The sequence below is a fragment of the Dendrobium catenatum genome, unplaced genomic scaffold (genome assembly GCF_001605985.2).
Source record: "Dendrobium catenatum unplaced genomic scaffold, ASM160598v2 fragScaff_scaffold_847, whole genome shotgun sequence".
In the NCBI taxonomy this organism is placed as follows: Eukaryota; Viridiplantae; Streptophyta; class Magnoliopsida; order Asparagales; family Orchidaceae; genus Dendrobium; species Dendrobium catenatum.
The window spans coordinates 3008900-3029926 of NW_021319309.1; the positions used below are offsets into that span (position 1 = coordinate 3008900).

General features: G+C 34.0%; 1 protein-coding gene and 1 long non-coding RNA gene across 7 annotated transcripts in view; one reads left to right on the top strand and one right to left on the bottom strand.

Annotated features, from left to right (window-relative positions):
- Nucleotides 1-1509: 1509 nt before the first annotated feature.
- LOC110113630 (RHOMBOID-like protein 10, chloroplastic) overlaps nt 1510-21027 on the top strand; it is a 34663-nt gene continuing 15145 nt past the window's right edge. For 2 of the 6 annotated variants that reach the window (XM_028696832.1, XM_020846286.2), the window contains exons 1-2: nt 1511-1769; nt 5192-5433. In XM_028696832.1, the coding sequence (XP_028552665.1) occupies nt 1605-1769; nt 5192-5433 (407 nt within the window). In that variant the 5' untranslated portion in view covers nt 1511-1604. Of the gene's footprint in view, nt 1770-5191; nt 5434-15839; nt 16093-21027 lie in introns of those variants that run through there. The other 4 variants (XM_028696831.1, XM_020846284.2, XM_020846285.2 and 1 more) reach the window with 3 other exon arrangements.
- LOC114580169 lies at nt 7014-19041 on the bottom strand. The gene is made up of 2 exons (XR_003701479.1): nt 18661-19041; nt 7014-7321 (listed from the first exon to the last, which is right to left on the bottom strand). It is a non-coding gene; the product is annotated as an uncharacterized LOC114580169 (long non-coding RNA).

Genomic DNA, 21027 nt, shown 5'->3' on the forward strand with positions numbered 1-21027 from the left:
CCCCTGAAGATAAAAAGTACTCAAATTAGGGGCAATTTTCATAACTAGTTTAAAATTAGAGGTACATTATTATTCTTGCTCTTATTTTCTTATATTACGATTCTTCTATTATGTAGGGCACATTAATAGCTTATTTGTCGTTCATGATTGTGCTTGACATTACTTTCATTTCTAGTTGCATATACACAAAACTACAGCTATATTCATCATATTTTTTTCAATATTTTTTTATTCAGAGGAGATATTACGCCATCAAGTGTGATAAGTCAAATTTTAAGCGCCTTGCACAATGTCCTATTTTATATACTATTCTCCCCATGTCAGATCGACTAATGGTGGTAAGAGTAATAAGAAAAAAGCAAGTTTGTTAATTCTTTTTTAAGGAAATTTTAAATTTAAAAAATAATAAAGAAGAAGAAAGAAATGTTTAGAAAAAGAAAAATGAATAATGGTAATAAATTATTATTTTGAAATTTAAATTTTATACATGCTTAGAACTTTATGTTGATTTTTACCGTTGTAGTTATTATTTATTTTTTATAAAAATTTTTAATGTCTACAAAATTATTTTTTATATATCAAACTTAAATTTTATTTTCTAGCAAAGCTTTTCGAAAGAATTTTAATGAGTTCCCACAATCAAATTAATCTCAAAATATGTTTTTTTAATTTCAATAAATAAAAAACTTTATGCCTGTTTTTGTTTTTTTAAGTTGGAGCCTAATATATATGTACATATATTATATAATTCTATTATTATATATAAATTGAATAAAAATAAAATTACAAATTTTCATGATTAATTTTTTTTTTTTTGAGAAAATTTGGGCATGGCCCGTATATTAAAAGCATGAAAAATAACAACTATTACAAGTGAGAGAGGAAAGAATTTGTGACAAAAACGCTCCAAACAAATGGGAGCAAGCTCTCAAAGCAACAAAATAAAAAACAACTTGTATTAAAACTGCACTAATAAAAAAAACCTAAAGTCCACAGGTGAAACATTAAAACCATAGAACCTATGGACTCAGAAAAATACCTAAAGCTATACCAATCCAACAATATCCCTGGTTGCCTAAATTAGACCGTCCGAGGGATAACAAAGAGACTGTCATCATCGTCCGGTCTATGACTTTAATTTAGCAACCCAAAAACCTCCAGCACAACCATAAACAAAATGCTCAAACCAGTTACCAGAGAAAAATTCAGCCACCACATACTGCAAGTTATCAAAATCCTTTCAGAGCAATCCCCGAACCAGCTGCAAAAGAAAAAAGCCTCCAACAGCCCTTATAAGCTGCAAAGTAAGGAAGAATCAGCTTTCCATTTTGCCACTTTATCAAACACCGCACTTTTAATGAGAGTCGAGATAGTTGTGCTGCTGTTAAACACGTAACCAAATCTTCTACTATTTCTTTCTTTTCATATGAAATATAAAGAGCAGCTCACAAAAAAAAAGATAGAGATTTTAAAAAAAGCATTGTTACTAATGACTTCCTCTATCCATTCCAAAAGATGCAAAATTGTAGGTCTAAGAAGATTATTAATACCCCATCGCCACCAAGGTTAGAAAGTCGGGTTATTTTGCTGGATAGAGGAGGGAGATGGCATCGATCCCTCTGTACCCGAGATTTCCGGGTTCAATTTCCGGCAAAGGATTCCGCCCCGCGCACATTATCACCGTCGCTTCTGCCCTGCACCTCGGTCATCTCGTCCGTCTCCGTTGCTCAAGCCATTTCCATCTTCTCCTTCGCTGCCCTCTCTCCCAGGTCTACCAAAACATATACCTTTCTTCTCCGCCATTTTCTTCTAGCATACCTCTATAGTAGTGCGCTGTTGACTTTCCGCGGTAGGGGGATATAATACTTGTCTAGTGATTAATATGAATACTGTACAATAGAGATTTAAATCAAGGTTTATAGATGAGAAGATTGGCTCATTTAGTCATTTAGAATGGCTGGGATAGAAATTTTAGTCTGGCATCAAAATTTTCATGGACGGTATGATATGAAGGCTATAAACAAAACTGTGTAATGCTAATCCTGGGGCACATTCTTAGTATGATATGGTACTCCTTGTTGTAGCTGAGCAACAGTTTTGTGCCGTATGAGAAACATGTGAGGTGGGCTTGTTCTGTATATAACAAACAATTCCTTAAGTGAGTTGAAAATATGTTGCATGAATTGTTCTTTCAAGTCGACAAGAACTATATAGTGTTTACAAGTTTTGAAGCCCTTGGATGAATTGATCAATGATTTTTGCTACTTACACATGATTGAAAGAGCTTTGTAAGCCAATGAATTAGCTTGCCTGTGACTTATTTGTAATTATCCTAGAAATGCTTGCCTAGGACTTTGATACATAGCAATACAAGGATTGTGGATGATTTTTGTTTTGATATCTATGAAGTGAATAATCTGGTGTAGATAGAGAATAAGAAGATTTAGAAATTAGTCGAATATGCAACTTAGAGGAAAAGAGGCATGAAATAGAGAGGAAGACAACAGGGAGAAACCCTAAGGTTAGCCTCTAAAGTTGGGAGAAAGGTGGAGGGTCAACCAAAAGGAAGAAAGCTAGAAAAAAAGGCACAGCTATAATGATCTAAATTACATATGTGGATCCTATTTAGAGAATTGGTCTTATTAAAACATGATAAAACTAGCTCTAAACAAATAAAAATCGCCAAACTCATCCTAAATGATAACAAACTTGATATGGATACAAATAAGACTCAATATTGATTATTAGAATGAAAGATTTTGCACTATATCAGTTTTGCTGGTCTGCAATGGACTCCACTTAGGTGAATTGAAATGTTGGTGGAATAACTAAAGTGCATCAACTACATTGCAAAGATAAAGACATCCATCCTAAGACCAATGAGAAATCTATCTTGAAGAAGAGGTGATGAAGGTGAGATCCATCCAAAGAAGGGAGAGATAGGGAAAGAATTCATCATCATCAACAACAATATTGGAAAAATACTATTTGTAGATCTCAAGAACATTTCACAACTATGAAAAAATATCCAGAAGCTTTATAAGTCATTATACAAAAAGACTTTGCTATTTCATCATCAATTTCAACTAACTATATTACTAAAATTGAAACCTAATTACCTAATTATAGAATATACCTGATTGAAAAATAAAAAATTATCCCAACATAGATAAAAAGTACCAGACTAGTCCTAACTACGAAATAAACATGATAGCAATATAAATAAGGGTCAATATTAATAGCTAGAGGGAAATAACTTGTAGAGCTCCATTTATGAAGTTAAAATGTCGCTGGTGGAAGAACCAAAGGGCATCAACTATATTGTTGAGCTGGTGACATGCATCCCTAAGAAGAGAGAACAATGGAAAATTCATCCTGATGAGAGGGTTGGGGTGATGGAGATAGACTATAATAAGAGAGTAATGGTTAATAAATGGTGCAATCACTATATCTTCAGTGGTAGATCCTTGCAATTTGAGTCATGACAACTAGTGTAAATGGCGGGTAGGAGCAGATGGAGTTTGTGCAATTTTGCAGATTGTCCGGTAAGAAGTGTTGCATCTTGTGGTAAAAGTGGATTTCTGTGTTTTTAGTGGCATGTTAATGAAATGGTGTTGTCGACATTTAAGAAGTGTATTTAAAATGGCAATTTGTGTGGCACATCAATATCACTAATGGTAGAGTGATATATTAGTGGCGATGCATCATTACTCACTTTAATGCTATGTTGCAAAGTTTACTGGTTTTGGGGTTCAAGAAGTAATGGTTGTTAAGTGATTATTGGTGAATTATCGATTTCAGTGGTGAACCTAAGGGCAGGGCCAAGCAATCAACATAATAATAGCTGGTGATGATGTCGACAATGTGGTTACAGCCAACGAAATGAACACAAGGACAGCGGCAAAGGAGGTCTTCTTTTATCTAGACCTTTGTTTTTTTTTTTTTCCAAATTTTCTTCTTCTAATCTCTCATCACCAGTGCTTGTATTTTCTCTATAATTTTTTTCTTTTTTTTTTCTTAAGTTCTATTTCTGAATGGAATACTCCATTCTTTTTCCTGTCTTTCTTCCAGTCTTCTTTGTTGTCTTATTTTAGTGGTGAAATAATGGGGTTGATTAAGGGGAAGAAAATAAGTGGATGGGTTTTTTTATGAAGCATGGGAAGACGTGGTTTGGAAGATTAACAATGAAAAAAGCAGGACCTTAAGACTGAAGCTTGCTTGGATGGCAAAATTTAGTGGGATGCAGTGGTATAAATTTGGTTTAACCAAACCAAAAGCTGTGGATATCTGGACATCAACATGAGAACCAAGCTGTAACGATATTTCGCTCAAGAGCATGCTAAAATAATGCAAAAACAAGTCAAAGCAACATTGAATTCAAGTAGCAAGGAATGATATCCCTCTGGGAGAAACAGCTTATATTTACATGGTGAGAGTAATTAGTTTTTTCTAGGGGAAATTCCTTTAATTAGACTAATTATTGATGTTTAAACAAATATGTAGAGCTGAAAAAATGTGTGATATGGATAATCATGGATAATAAAGAAATAACAGAGTAAGGATGAACAGTTACTGACTGACTTTATACAAGATATGTAAATCCTGATTTATGCTTGAAGATTTAAGGAATAGCTTTTTGATCTGGTGTTGTATAGCATGGTTCTCCTTACAGCTTGTAATATCTTATGTAAGAAAGCATGTATTGTTTAGCATCTAGCATTTGATGGTGAAGGTTACACGTATATTTGTTGTTGGTATTCATTCAAACCTGTAAAGACGAACCATAATGGTTTGAAGCTTGTGCACAGCCTTGCTTCCTTAATTTTAACCTTACTGTATGCATACTTAGCATGAATCATGGAGTTAGCTTTGCCTTTGCATCCTTAGTTTTCTAGTAATTCTTGCACCTGTTAATATTAGTGAGCGTTTGTGGTCTTTATTGCTTAAAGGATGCTAAGCTTTTCAGAAAATCTTTTGTTTTAAGAAAGAGGAAGGGAGGGAGGACGTTAGTGCAAATATCAAGAAAATTCATTTGCATAGCTTTCCATATCAATTGCTTTGTCTCATTTTTATGAAAATTTATTTTGCTTTGACAGCCATTTGTTTGATGATATTGTTTCACTCAAGTTATAAACTTCAATGAGCTTTATATGCATATATTTTCATTCTTACTCTTTCTTTTGATATACAGGACTATTGTCATTTATCCGAGCTTCACAAAATTACGGACAGTTGGTGTTGGCGACATTATTCTCTTTTCAAAGCATTGTATGATACATTTTCATCATCGTGCTCATCTTGTTTTTCAGTCTTTAGTGGGAGTGAATCTGGAAACAGAAATGTTGATAAACAGAAGTTTCAGCTTAAGGCTTCCACTGGAAGTCCTTTCAACAAAAGGCCATGGACTAATATTCTTCTTGTTCTCAACATTTTGTAAGTTCCTTTCCTAGCAGTTTTATGAATTCTATTCTTAAGAGGGATGGTTATGTTGCATCTTGTATATTCTAAAGTACTAGTGATGTGATGCAAGCTTGGAGTTACACAAGATTATAAAGAGAATTTACTAAAAGTTTAACCGTTATAAAATTATGCGTCAATTCCAAGTTAGTTACAAGAATTCTCAGTATTCCACTTGCTTAGGCTAAGAGTTGTATGAAGATTAACCAAGACAATTTAATCAAAAAAAAAAAAAGGCAAAGTAATGTAAGAGCTTAACACACATATCCAAAAGTTAATAAGGAGTTGTTCACCTTGGGGATCTACTCTCTTCCCTACGAATCTAGGTTGAGAGGAGGAAGATCGTCCACACTAGAAATGAGGTAGCCACTAGGACGGATGAGCCGAGGAACGTCGTTGTTGGGAAGGTAGTCGGAGGTGGACGTGGCACGGGTGGATGATTGTTGATGGTCCACTCGTAGTCCGAGAATTGATCGTCGATGACGTCCACGAGGGTGGGGAGGATTCGGTTCAAATACTCTTCAACAGTGTCGTCAAAACCAAACCCGACGTCAAAGAACGGTGAACGAACGATGTGGATGTCTCCGTAGACGTCGAACATGAATCCGCTATCAACTTCGGGATCCGCCATGCATCCTTGTTGAGAGATGAAGGAGCAACAACGGACGCAAGGAGAAAAGGAGGGGAGAAGTCGTGTGGTCGGCAAGAAGTCTTGAGGGATTGGCTAGGGTGGGAGAGCAATAGGTAATTCCAGGAAATCTGAAATAATTTCAGATTTTTAGAAGTTTGGTAGAGGATTTAAGTTGAAATTTCAAATCAATCCCATGAGGGAAGGGGGGGCGGCAGTGGAGGAGGATTTGGGGCTGATTTAGTGGTGATTAGGAGTTAATTTAGGAGAGAGAAGAGGCCCATTAAGGGGCCGGCCATATGGGAAGGAGAGAGAGGTTTGAGAATTAAGAAAGTGGGGCCCAAGGTTTAATAACTAATTCATAATCAAATCTGAAGTTTTAATTTCAGATTTGATTATATTTAAGTAACTTTCCAAATTGACATGATATGAGAGGGAAAAGAATTTGAATTTCAAATTAGGCTTTAATCCCTTTAAATGTCTTTCCTAAATAGAGGAATACTAATTAGAAAATTAATTTAATCAAGGAGATTTGAAATTCAAATGGAATTGGATCAAGGGGGAAGCCGGCGGCAAGGTGGGAGGCTGGAGATCGGCGGACTGGAGGCTCACGGGTGGCTGCCAGCCGTAGGAGCTGGGGTCGGCAGAGGGGGCCAGCTGCTGGAGGGAGTGATTGGCTGTCGACCAAAGGCCTGAACGGTCCAATGAGGCCGACGGCAAGGAGAAATGTAGGAAGGAAAAAACAAAAGCTTGGTGAAGGATAAAAATTTGGAGAAATCAGGGAATTGCTAACCTCAAGTACTTCTTCCTCAAGATCTCACAAAGAGGTCGTAGGAATGCCGGAACTCACACAGAGATCCACAAAACTCTCTTCTCAAGAACTCACGAAGAGAACTAGGAAAATGTAGAACTCACAAAGAGATCGATAAGTAGAAATTTTTTTCATTCATCAATCATCCTCATACATAAGAAAATGACCACATATATAGGCCTCAAAATGACAAGGAAACAAAAGACTAAAATGCCCCTTTGGGCTACAATAGCGACTAACTACCCATAAGGGCAAAAACGGAAAAACTGAAATAACATGATTAGTACATAAAATGCTAATACAAAAAATGCATCAAAAGTAAAGACTATCCATCATGGCCATCAATCTTCTGTGTCGCCTCTGATAAACGCGTCGAAACCTCCTGTCGATTTCCCCATCAACTAGGTTGGAAGCAAATAATCTCTCTGCAAATGTAGGGTTGCATAGATTAAGCTCTCATTTTATCTTGCATTAGCAGGAGCTTCATGCGCTGGTACACCTCAAATTTTTCTTGTGATTTGAAATGTCTTTCTTGCTTTTTTGTCTTAGGCTGCAACATGGTTGCAATAGTCTAGCAACAAGAATTTAGCTGCAGGGTTTAATAGTCAAGCCCTCTCATCCTAATGCACTTATGATGCACAGACACGGACACGGCGACACGAATACGACACAATACGGACACGGGACATGTCAGTTATTAAAAATATAGGACACGGACACTGGTTGGACACAGTATTATAATTTTTATATTTAAAAAATAGTGTATAAAAATTAAATAAGTATAATTTTAAAAATAATTTGAAAATAATAAGTCATTTAACTTGATTTTGTGCTTAAAATGATTAATATTAGGATGTCGAGAGTTAGGCGTCAACGTCGTTTATCAGTCACCGAGAGAGGAGATGAAAATACCTTCACTGCCAAAAAGAAATGAAAATGAGAATATTCGATGATTGGGTATTAAGTGCGGACGTTGATTTGGTGTTGTGGATCTGAAATAAGAAATTTAATTTAAATCCCGTCAAATACAAGAAATTATATTTAAAAAAATTCATAAAATATTAAAGATATGCGTGTCGAACACGGGTGTCCAATTTGTATTTAATATTTTTTTAATCGAACACGTTTTCGGCGTGTCCGACACGTGTCGGAGGAGTGTCGGGAGAGTGTCGTGTCGGATACGGTGTCGGACACTGCACACCTCTTTGAGGGGAAGTGTCAGTGCATCATAGTAATGCACGGTTGGTTGCCTACACTCTGTAACATAGAGTATCTTTCTTAAAAATCAGCGCTCTCAGTAAATAAGCATAAATTGTTAACAACATCAGTATATATTTTACATCGCTGAAATCATTTTTTAATATTTCCTCTCTCTCTCTCTCTATATATATATATATATAGATATAGATATGAGAATGAGATTATTAGATTCATGAATTAATTTGTTGCTCGATGACCATGAAAGAAGTAAAGATGGATAAAACTTAAAAAAGGAAAGATTAAGAAAAAGCAAACAAAGAACAACGTGATGCCTGAATATGATGATTGCCTCTCTAGGAAAGGCTTTAGGTCTCACAGAAGATCAATAATCAAAATCATAGAATTGATAATGAATAAAGGTTTCTGTATCCATAATAAGAATTTTACTTATAACATAAAAGTTTATTACATACTTCACAATACTTACAATTATTGATGCTAAAAAGATACTAAATTGATAATACATTGTTGACAAACTACTAACAAACTTTGGCCTAGCATAAACTAGTCCTAAAAAAACAATGAAATGACTAAGGTTTATATTATATAAAATGTCTTAAATATTTGTGAAAAAAATGAAAATATAAAATTTATGTCACATCAATTCTTTGATAGAAAAATACTCTTAACTTAGAGAATGTTAGTTGTAATAGACCTGAAATAAACATAATACCTCCATCAATTATAGATCATCAAGTACTAGATGACATTTTTAATGGTTAGATGTTGATAAGTATTTTGAAGGTGCATTAATGAGCTCATTTTAAAGCGGTGGTGCAAGACCAACACCTTGATTATATTGATGCCTCGAGCAAGATCTAAGCCCTTAAGTATGCTTTTCACCTTCTCTTTTCGTCTTTTATTATTCTATTTTTTTCTTAAAACATTATGATCTTGGTTATTATTCATATGCATCTAGGTGTAGGCATGATACACAATAAAAAAAGTGTGAAAAAAGACATTATTGTTTCCATGAAATAGTAAACTGTTATTTATAAATAATAATTTATTTTGCACAATAACATGCCAAAAAAAAGTGGTAAGATGGGTGGAATTTGAACTTGAAATGATTTGCATTTGTTTTAGGTTTATTATATTCACTTTGTTAATTTAATTTTGGGGTGGGATTGTAGATAATTAGTTATAATATTATTAAGACAGGCTTAAATTTTGAAGTTTTTTCAATTGATTTGTTGGAGGAAATCAAGGAGCAGGTTTAGAGGATAAGATGAATGTTTATTAGGGCTTTGAATTCTAGTTTTAAATTGTATTGGGCTAATTATGTGGAGGCTAGGTACGGGTTTTGTGGAGGGTTGCAAGAGCGGGAGGAGTATGAGATAAAAAGGCTTATGAACAAGGTGGTTTACTGTTAATGCTGAACAATGATTTTGATGTTCACGATAAATAGTGATTTTTCTATTCATGATCAACAATTGTTAATGATAATTAGTGATTTTTTGTTCACAATGAACAACTTTTTTGCTATTTATGGTGAACAATGATGTTGCTATTCAAGGGGAACAATTATTTCTGGAGGACAATGGTTTTATTATTTATGATGGACAATGGCTTTGTTGTTCATGACAAACATTAATTTTGCCATTCATGATGAGCATTATTTAAAATTATACAATTTGAGGTGTGCCTCTATCTGAGACACAGAAGCAAGGCTATGAGGTGTATGCCTCAACTGTACTAGCTAAGGCGTATATCTCAGTCGGAGTTAGGTGCTCCTCAGTACTATTTGAAGGAGGTGTAAGCCTCTAATTAGCATGTTTGGTTCTTTTAAAGTTTAAATTTAATGTTTAAAATATCAAATTAATTTATAAGACCAAAGGTTCTTTTAAACCTAAACCTATTCCCTTAGAAGAAAAAACCTAAAACTAAATTGAGAGCCTTGTACCTCAAAGACACATATCCACACATTACAAGATCCTGCAACTTGACTATGCTACTATGCAACTGCTGCTATTGCTCCAATGTTGATGTTTCTCAATAATCGCTGCTCTTATGCCGGTAGCCCATCATTTTTTCTTGTCTTCTCTACTCTTATTTCTTTCTTTATGAACTGATTTTGTTTTTTTTTTTAATTATTTGTATTTCTTGTTCTCTATTTTAATTAGTTTTTTAGTTTAGGGTTATTTTTAAATGGTTAGAGGTCATGAAAAGAGTTAAGTGGAAAATAAAAAAGATTTGGCATGGAAGTATGGTGGTCAAGTACAAATTTCAAGGCATGATAAGAATTTCATTTATCTAAAAGGCAACTATTATGATAAGGTACTTAAAAGAGGTGCAACAAGAGTGAAAGAACATCTTTTTGGTTCTCATAAGAACATTATACCATATACAATTGTACTTAAAGTAAAAGAAGAGATTCTTGTTTATTTGAATAAAGTGATTGTGTCAAAATATATAGCACAATAACAATTTAATGATAGACTTGGTAGTGGCTTATATTATGGTAGTGGGTGTAGAGGCAAAAAATTGTTCTTTTCCTTGGCCAAAAAATCTTTAATTAAGATGTTAGGAGACCTATAGATTAATATATGATAAATGTGGAGGATGACATAAAATGCTAGAGGGGCTTGGAAGCGTGATTGTACAAATTTGGCAGATTTTTCTTTGAGAATGCAATTTCATTTAATGTTGCAATTTCACCATTCTATTTCAATATGATTCATTCAATAGGTTCATATCATGGAGTCTTTAAATCTTCTTCCATGTATGAACTTTAGTCCTTGGATATTGAAGGAAAAACTTATGCCACTAAAAGCTTATTGTGGATCAAGAGAACATGGTTACAAATCAGAGTTGAAAATTATGTTGGATGTTTGGTTGGATATTAAAAAAAAAGAATTTGATCAATTTTCTTATAAACAATCCCTTCAGAATTATCTTTTTGAAGTCTATTGAAGTATTAGATTAGGTGACTTATTTAGCGTATGTTTTCAAATTTATTGGAGTTCTAAAGGAGATTGAAGAGCATTTAGTAGTCCAAGTTATTACTAACAATGCAAGTGTTCAAGAGGCAGCATGGATTAGTGGAGAAGAAAATATATATTTTTGTTAGACTACTTGCGCTACATATTGGATTGATTTTTTTTAAAAAAACTTAAAGGGTTACTTAAAAATAAGAATGCTTTGACTAAAGACAAGAAGATTAGCTAGTTCATTTAATCATAGTTGATTTTTAGCCTTGATGAGGATATTTTTCATGAGAGAACTTATAAGACTGGTAGTGACGTAAAACATACATGCGATAAGGGTTACTTTGGATTTTAACAATTGATATTGAACATGAACTTTGCTAGCTAAGAACTTATATTTCACCCAAGTCAATTTTTTAGAATTTTTGTTAAAAGATTAAGTGATGGCAAGCGGTTACAAAGAGATTAGCAAGACAATCGTAATAACAACGAAAACAAAATAGTAATACTTAATAGCAATAAAACAAGAATCCACTGCGTAACATCAAGAAATAGTCACCATGAGCTCCTTCTCACTCGCTCTCGAGGTTGGGTTCAGCGAAGGAACTGTAGAAGCAATCCCAATGATGCCACCACAAGACAAGTGGCGCGTAGGGCCTTGTTTGCCGGAGAAGTAGCCGGAGGAGAAGAGCTCGTTGATCGGCTGACGAGAAGCCAATGCTCTTTGGGTTGTTGATAGTTAGTCGTCTCGGCGAGGCAGTAGAGGATGCGGTTGACGTAGCTCTCCACGGAATCTTCGTATTCCCAATCCAGATCGTAGAAAGGGGAAAGTAGGATATCGATTTCTCCTTGTGCGTTGTAGGCAAAACCGTGGTCGACCTCAGGGTCGGCCATACACAAATTATGTAAGGGAGGAATGAGCTTGTCTTCTTCTCTTGGTTTCAAGTTTCATGAGTGAACTAGGGTTTCCCAAGGGAGGAGTTGCAGAGGGGGCCAAGGGGGAGGGGGGGGGGGCAATTTGGATGAGAGAGGCTTGGGTTAGTTTAGAGAGGGGGAGGGAAAGTCTTAACCAAATATGAAACTAATTTTTCAGATTCTAAGTAGATTTGGAGGGACTTAATTTGAATTAAAATTAAAGTAAGATTGGGAGCCTCAATAGGAAGTAATGGGGAAAGCTCATTAAGGGGGGAGGGCATTATGTGAGGGAGGGAGATTTGGGAAAAATTATAAGAGCTTCCTAATTGATCTTTCTAATTTAGGAAGAGGAATAAATCACTCCAATCTAATTTAAAATTAAATCGATATTAGATTTAAGATTTTCCTAATATAGCTTTGTAATTTAGGAAACTATTTGAAATGGCCGGCGGTGGAGCTTGGCGAAGAAGTGGGGGGCCGATCTTGGGGATGGGGGAAGGAAGCTAGGATTCAAGTAGCTGGTGGGGATAGTGGGGAGGTGGCCGACGGTTGGGCAAAGGGGGAGGTGGCGTCGACCGATAGCTTGAGGGACGTATGGGGGTCGGTTGGGGAGAAAGAACAAGAGACAAGAAGAAAGAAAATTGACCACAAGCCACAGACTCTTTCAATGACTGGTGGGTATTGCGCTTGACTTCACCCTGAGCTCTCTCTCTTCTGTCTAATGCACACGCAAGAAGAAGAAGACATAATTAAAATTTTCATTCAATTATTCATCAAGCTTTTACAAAGCATAAGATTGTTATATATATGTCTCGAACAAGAAGAAAAGAAAAGTACATAATTGCCATCCGGGCTACAACAATAAAGCACTCCCCATAGGGGTAAATTAGAAGACAACAAAACTAATTAAAACATAAAGAAATGCATCAAAAGTAAAGACGCTGAATCGTAGCCGTCGATCTACGATTCCGTTGCCGGTACACATGTTTGAATCTCTGAACAATATCCTCATCAGGTAGCTATTAGACTTATTAGAACATACTTAACTTTACAAAGCATCTTAGAAGTAAGGAAAACTTTGGAGCTATGATGCACGGACACGGACACGGCGACACGGACACGACACGACACGGATACGGGACACGACATTTTTTAGACTTATTAGAACATACTTAACTTTACAAAGCATCTTAGAAGTAAGGAAAACTTTGGAGGCTATGCTAACCTCTACATAGCAGTTAAATTGTGCTTGGGCTAAGAAAACTAGGGGTAAAAGCACAAGAAAGATTGTTTTGAATGATAGATTTCAGTTAAGCGTAACTTATATTATCATATTGTGAAATTCTTGGTTGATGTTTTAAGAATGATTGATACAGAGAAAAAGACTAGTTCATGATTTAAAAATGGTTGATGCGGAGAAAAAAGGCATGTATGAATTTCATTTATAATGCGACGAGACAGAAGAGCTAATAGCAAAAGGCTTAGGGGAGATGCGTACAACTACATAGAAATTTGTGAAGTTATTGATAGGAAATGGGTGCTTCAATTGTCTTTGATTTTGCACACCACTGAATTTTAGTGGAACCCTCAATATAAATATGATGAGAATAAATTCACCAATCTAGAGATCATATTTGGTTTGTACCATTGTGTGGATAAAATGATTGTTGACTCGATAGAGAGGATAAAGGCCGATCTCTGAATTTTAGCTTTCAAAAACAAGAAATGATTCTTTGGATTCTAATAAGCTAAAGATATTATAATAAAACATTTCCCTTGCAAGGATTTTATAGACACTAACTTTAACATTTAATTGTTTTTTTTATACATTATCTCATTTTGTTTTTCAGAAATTAGGTGAGTATGGTTGTCATCAGAGTACAGACAAAATTGGAGTACTTATAATCAAGTTCATACCAAGAGAAGAAATTCCTTGATTATCTTAAAGGTGAACTTCTTAGTTTATATTATGTATATAAGAGATTGAAAGATAGACATTTGAGGAAGCATGTTTTGGAGGATGTTGAAGATGCCTTATTAATGATATTTCACTCAAATTCTGAACTCCAGGGATGACAAAAATGAAGTTATACCATCACAATTATATAAGGAAGATCTCAATGTTAACTTCTTCGATTGAGGAAAGAATGATGTAAGCACATGTCAACAAGACAAAAATAAAAATAGTAGAAAATTTATGTAATAGAAATTAGAATAATCATTATTGAAAATTTAATTAATATTCTTATTGATTAAGAAGAAGAAGATGATTGAGATTGAAGATGATGAGGAAGATTGGGAGGTTGTTATGGATGAGAAAGGAGAGAAAGTAATTAATTATAATGATTTTAGTGAAGATTCCACTAAGTATGAGATTGAGAAAGAGTTTGAATTTAGAAATTATGATTTTGGACTACTTGTTTATGCCAAATTTGAAGTAGGTGAGTCCTATTATTTAGTTTTATTGCCTTTTATCACTTTTTATGATATAGCTTTTAATGTTTGTACTTTGACATCTTACTTTAATATTAGTATGTTATATTATTTTTATTAATTTAATGATTTAATTCTAAGGTTTATGCCTCAAAACATCTTATGGGAGGAAAATGCCTCAATATTTGATTGTGCAATATCAAACCTTGATGATGAATAGTGATTTTAGTGTTCATTGTGAAGAATGTTGTATATGGTGAAAGGTGATTTTGTTGTTCACATCTAAAGAGTGAAAAATTAATGTGGCAAATAAGGGACTTTAGTTGGATGAAAAGAGAAAATAGAAGTTTTTTTAGGAAACTTGAAGAAATGATTATAAAATGACTCTAACACGATGTAGAACTTATAATCAAAATACTCATCCTACATGATGAACTGATAATTTTGGTTTTGTTACCAATTTGAAGCATATTAACCATGAAAGAAGTGAAAAGATTGGAAATGAAGAAAGATGCAAAAGGACGAAGGAAAGATAAAAAACATAATCAAATAAGCAAGCCTTGTACTTGAACAAGTAGATTACCAATTCTAGAAGGGTTTTAGATCTCACATCTGATTAACAGTTAAAATCCTAGAATGGATGAAGAGTAAGGGTGTTGACATATGTAATATGAATTTCATTCATTCCATAAAACAATCTTATGTACTTCAGAATACATCTATTTATTGTGTAAAATGAATAATAAATTGCTAACAATTACCAAGAAAACTAATTAATTGTTAACAAACTAATGAAATACATTAACATTTTTCTAATTAAATATTAAATGAATGCGAGGCTTAGATGATATAAAATATCTCAAATATCTATGTTAAAATGAATTATCATTTATGTCCAAATCATTGTATGACAAATTATTTAATGATAAAAATTTATGCTTTAATGGATTGTAGAATGCTTTTAAATGTTTTGCATGACTATCATGTAGAATTATAGATATGCTTGATGATATTGGGTGCTGTTGGGTTGTATTGCATGAGGTTAAGGCATGGTGGTATATCTTGGTATCATGATCATTATTTGATTGATTTCTCTTGCCCAATATCAACTAACTATTATGCTTGGGCCATGAAAACTCACTTATGATATGTGAACATATTTTAGTTGGATTAGGCCTTGTGACTTATTCGATGTTTTTGAGATGGGTTGGATTGTGAGAATTTAGTATACAATTAGTTGAACTAAAGATCTATTAATTTGGTCTGCTTTGCCCTATGTGCATCTTAAGTTTGATGAAGATCTACCCACTTGTTAGTTTTCAATACAACTTGATTGATAACTTGCTTTTATGGGTATCTTTCAAGGCTTTCGATGCGACTTTTGTTTGAGTGATTTTTATCTTTGCAGGTTGCATCAAATGCTAATCATGAAGCGTCGATACTTCTAAATGCCTTATATTTCTAATGTGGGATATGGACACAACTTTGACACGCCTTGACACATGTTCAACACTTTCAAAATTGTGTTGAAATTATTTCAAACTAAAATTGGATTCTAAAATGGGTTGAACATTGGCCGACACATGAGGACATGCTGCGACGCTCATGGAATGGAGAAATAAAGCACACGTCACACGCCTTAGTGAAATAATTTCTTTTGCGTAAGCCTCTCATTTTTCTCCTAAGTGTTTTCCGAGACATTCTCTCTACGTCATCTCTCCCCTTTAATGAGCCATACTCAGCGATTTCAACGAGCACCATTGATGGAGAACCAATGGTCATAGATAAAGCCTTGATTTCCTATGTTGTAGATTATCTCCTGCTCATCTATCCTTCATGCGCTTCATGGTGTAAATCTAGGATCATAGGTCGCAAGTTTCATGCGCTTCTCTTGTTTCTATTGTCTCTGTCTTCTCTACATTTTGAGTGAATTGACATCATCGTGCCCTTCACCTCTTGTTTGCCAGCCAATCAGGGTTAAATCGACACAATATAAATTGTTGAGCAGCTCATTTCAGTGCATTTTTCAGTATGGTTACAGATTTAAAGAATGACTTTAGCTATTTGTTTTCATTGTTTTGTTCTAATAAGTTTGGATGCCTATATTTTGTTTGTTTTTCTTTGTTCTAATTATTTTACGTATCAATTAGGATGGTTATGTTTTACATATTTTTTAGTAAGTTTTTATTTCATGGGCCTTTTTAAAACCAAATATATTTTCTAATTGAATTTATTGTGGGATTCATACTTTTTACATTTCTTTGATTGATTAATACATGCCTTGTAAATCATTTGCAAATTATCATGGGTTGTTCCTTACCTTATAATGTGTTTTGGTCTATTTATAGAGATGATGTTAAGTTTATACATACACATGGATGGTTGAACTTGTAAGTTGTAGCTATTTTGCAAATTTTCATGGACTCTTCCATACTCTATATTACTTTTTATTTTATTTGTAATGATTAGTTTCAATTTTATAATACTTTTTGTTGCTGAGCTATTTATCATTAGTTTTTTTTGTATAATAGGCATATGGCTTTTGAAATGGGCACTAATGCAATTGGTAATAATTCCATAGAGGATGATACCAAACTTTTGTTGATGTATATCATGAAATTAGATAATTATTAATCTCACTTATTAGATGATTTCTTTTTTATAACCATTTTTTGTTTAGTCAAGCTCCAAATAGTGTTGCAATACATAAAGAGTGTAGAGATTAAATGAGAGGAATAAATATTTGAAGAGAGTTTGTTAAGATATTGAATATAGATCAATATTTTTTTTGGGGTTTGCTAACTGCTTTGAATTTAGTTGTGCTTTTGCTGATAATGACTCTATAACTTTCAGAAGCACTATGGATGGAAATGTTTGGTGGATGATTTAGGATGCTAGTTCCCCATGACTATAAAGTTTGGCTATTAAATTATTATCTCAATCATATTTCTTTTCTTGTTGCTAAAGAGTACATACTTTTTTATCAATTCAATGAAGAGAAACAAGAACATTGCCAAAGGGGTTGAAGATTTAGTGTTTGTACATTCTAATCTTCATCTTTTGTCTAAGAGGAGCCCAGAGGTGAGATTAAATTATGTGATATTGGTAGGACAACATGAATTATATTGGTTGACATTGTTATACTTGAAGTTGCTAATCTCTCTTTATGAGCCATCTTTTGAAAACTGTTATTTGTTTAGATGAAGGTGAATGTGTCATTGAAGAGAGCACAGGTGCTAGTGCTATTGATGATCGTAGCTTTGAGCGTGTCAACTACAATTAGTTTTGCTCATATAGTCATATTTTGTTTGATTATTTTGAAGAGAGTGTTGCTATTTACTTTTTTGGAGGTTTTTTTAACATTTTGTAACCAATACTGATTTAGGAAAAAGATGTGACAATGAGAAGGATTAATAAATGCTAATTTGGATTGTCGTTAACAAATAACAATTATCACATGTGATAACATATTTCTTTTTAATATTAACACGGTTTGTTGTTCTTTTGTAATGTATATGTATATAATATTATACTTTACCTAATAATGTCTTTAGTGTAAAATAATAAAAATATATATTTTATTTTAATAATTAATAAACTATGACATTGAGTCCATGGTGTGTCATGTCCTTTTTATAGTTAGATTGTTTTTTTTGTGTCTGAAACTGTTAAAGCGGTGTCACCCTATTTTTTTTAGTGCTTTATGAGATGCTAATTGATTTCTCTACAAGTATAACCTTCTTTATTTCTATTTGAGGCTGATTTTGACCTCTTAAAAACATGCTAAAATATATCTTTATGAATAAAATAAAATTTTCCATTTCATCAAGCACAAAACAAATTGCATTTAGATTTTTGATTTATACAATTATGCTTTTGTTGTGTTATATGAAATAAAATTATCATACTTTATGAAGGAAATGCTGAGCTATTCCATAAGTTGGTCCATGTGCTCATGTTGTGCAGGCAAAATGTTGATTTTACAATTTTTTTGCGAATAATATAGTTTTTCATACAAATTAAAATTGAGAAAATGACCAAAATGGTCTCTTAACTCCTTGGGTGGGATAAAAATGGTCCCCAACTATTTTGAGTGACCAATTTGGTCCCTCGACTCTTTCAAATAGGTCCATTTTGATCTTGTTGTTAAAAAATAATGTAAAATTCAAATGGCAGCGAGAGTATGATTGGAACAAAAACAATAATATGAAAGTGATAATGATAGTTACCTTCACAACAAGTGAGCTCCTATCGCTACGTCGGATCCAAAAGGAAGAATGACGAACTTTCGCAACTTCCGATCCGACAAGAAGGAATGTAGTCGAATAAAACGAAGAAGGCTTTAGCGACTCATGCAAAACCCTCTCGTCGCTATGTCCGATCCAACAGGAAGAATGACGAACTTTTGTGAATTCCGATTCGACAAGAACATCATCGAAGGAGGCGAAGAAGGCTTTAGCGGCTTGTTCAAAACCCTCCCGTCGCTACGTTCGATCCAATGACGACGAACTTTCGCAAATTTGTCGTCCAAGGAGGCGAAGAAGGCTTTAGCGACTCGTTCAAAACCCTACATCACGTGAAGCACACAAAGTACAACAAGGAACACGAAAGAGAAGAGAGAGGAGCAAGTCATAATTTTAAAAATTATAACTAAAAATATTATTAATTTCTCTTATTAAACAAATGATTAATAATTTTTTTTTGAAAAATTATAATTACTTGAAAATTATATATAATAAATAGTATAATTGAAAAACTACTAAAATACCTTTATTTTGAACACCATTAAGCAATGTTTAAAATTGTGTAATCGGGTATTGAGGCGTTTTCCATTCGTGAGGCGAGGCATAAGCCTCAAAATCAAAAGATTGCGTAAACATAAAATGATAAATTTTTTATATACTAATGAGAAAAAAATATAAAACATAAAATGCACAAGATATTAAGTGAAATCAAAATATCCCAATAATAAGACAATATGAAATTCTTCATTTGAATCAGCATTATGATGAACTGTTCTCTCCCTTTCCTCCTCTCCTATAGAGTCCAATGTCTCCCAATCAAAGTATGCACTCATGAAGAAAACTTATACAAAGCATGCACACATGAAGAAGCAAACTAACACTTACAACTTTTACTAAAGATGATGAATACAACAATATGCCAGGCAGCCGGGGTCCAAGGGGGCGCTGACCCCTGGCGGGGTTCGACCCGATCAGGTTGCGGGGTCAAGGGGCAGCGCCCTTGCGGGGGTTTTCGGGGGTAGTGCCTCCGGAACAAATTTTTTTTTGTAAGAGTAATTTTGAAGTTCTGCTTATTTTTAAAGTTCATAAGTTGTTTGTATGGAAAGATACTGAGTGGTACCGAGCATGTACCTAGCGGTACCGAGCATGTACTGAGTGGTACCGAGCATTTTTTTTTTAGATTTATGAGGCGGACGCCTCTAAAACATGAGGCTAACTTGAGGCGTACACCTCAATGACAGCTCTTATTGTGTAGGCTTTGAGGCTTAAAAGGTTAAAATTGCGTTGAGGCGCGCCTCTTTTTGCGCAATTTTAAACCATGCCATTAAGTCTAACTTCCATTAGTTTGGATGTTAGGACCAAAATGTTCTCATTTGAAGAGTTGAGGGAACAAATTGATCTCTCAAAATAATTGAGTATCATTTTAGTCCCTCCCAAAAAGTTAAGGGATCATTTAGGTCGTTTTCTCAATTAAAATTGCTTTTAAGAAGTTATGCAGGAGAAAATGATAAACAAATGAAGCATATGTTACATAAAGATATAACTGTATTGAATGAGAAGGACAAGACACAATGAGAGTTAGGGAAGAAACTAAGATAGATTTGACACCAAATTTAAAAAGAGCAAATGAGCTATTTATTTTATTTCTCAAACATGTTTTTGGCAAAGTGGTGTCCAAGTAGTGTAAAGTTATTTACTGTTTCAATTTGAGAAAATAAGGACATTTGAAAAGGCATACTCAACACAATGCCTACTTTTCTGAGTGACCAGTGTCCCAAAAATGTCGAGGATGCATGACAACTCCGTTATAAATTTTTCTCTTGCATTGTCAAGCCATGTTCAAATGCGCATGTAATTGGAATTCAAATTTTTCTAACGATGTGCAATTGCTTATTGGTTTAAATTTTCGACTTTGACCCCTCCATATTGCTACGATGAGTTTCAACTCTGTGCCAACCCGGCTTTGATTTTTAGTTGACCATCAATCTAAAGCTTAAATGGCATGTTTCAAGCAAAACATCTTAGGTGGTTGCTACGATACTCCCTGACAGATTTCTCCTGAATTATTTTTATTACACTGCATGGGCTTTCAAAAGCAGGAAACCCATCTCATATTTCAACTTTCAGTCGTTTAAATATTTTGACTATTATGATAGGAATATTTTGGTAACAATTGGAGAGAAATGATTCAAATTTCTTATTGTAAATTTCCTTCTAATCAGGCTTGGGAATGCATTGTTGTAGATCCAAATAAAGATGTGTGGAACAGTGATGGCTGTTCCACGATAAGATTAGTAATTCTACTGCAATTTATTTATTGATTTTTGTAGCTATTAAACAAGCGTGATGGTG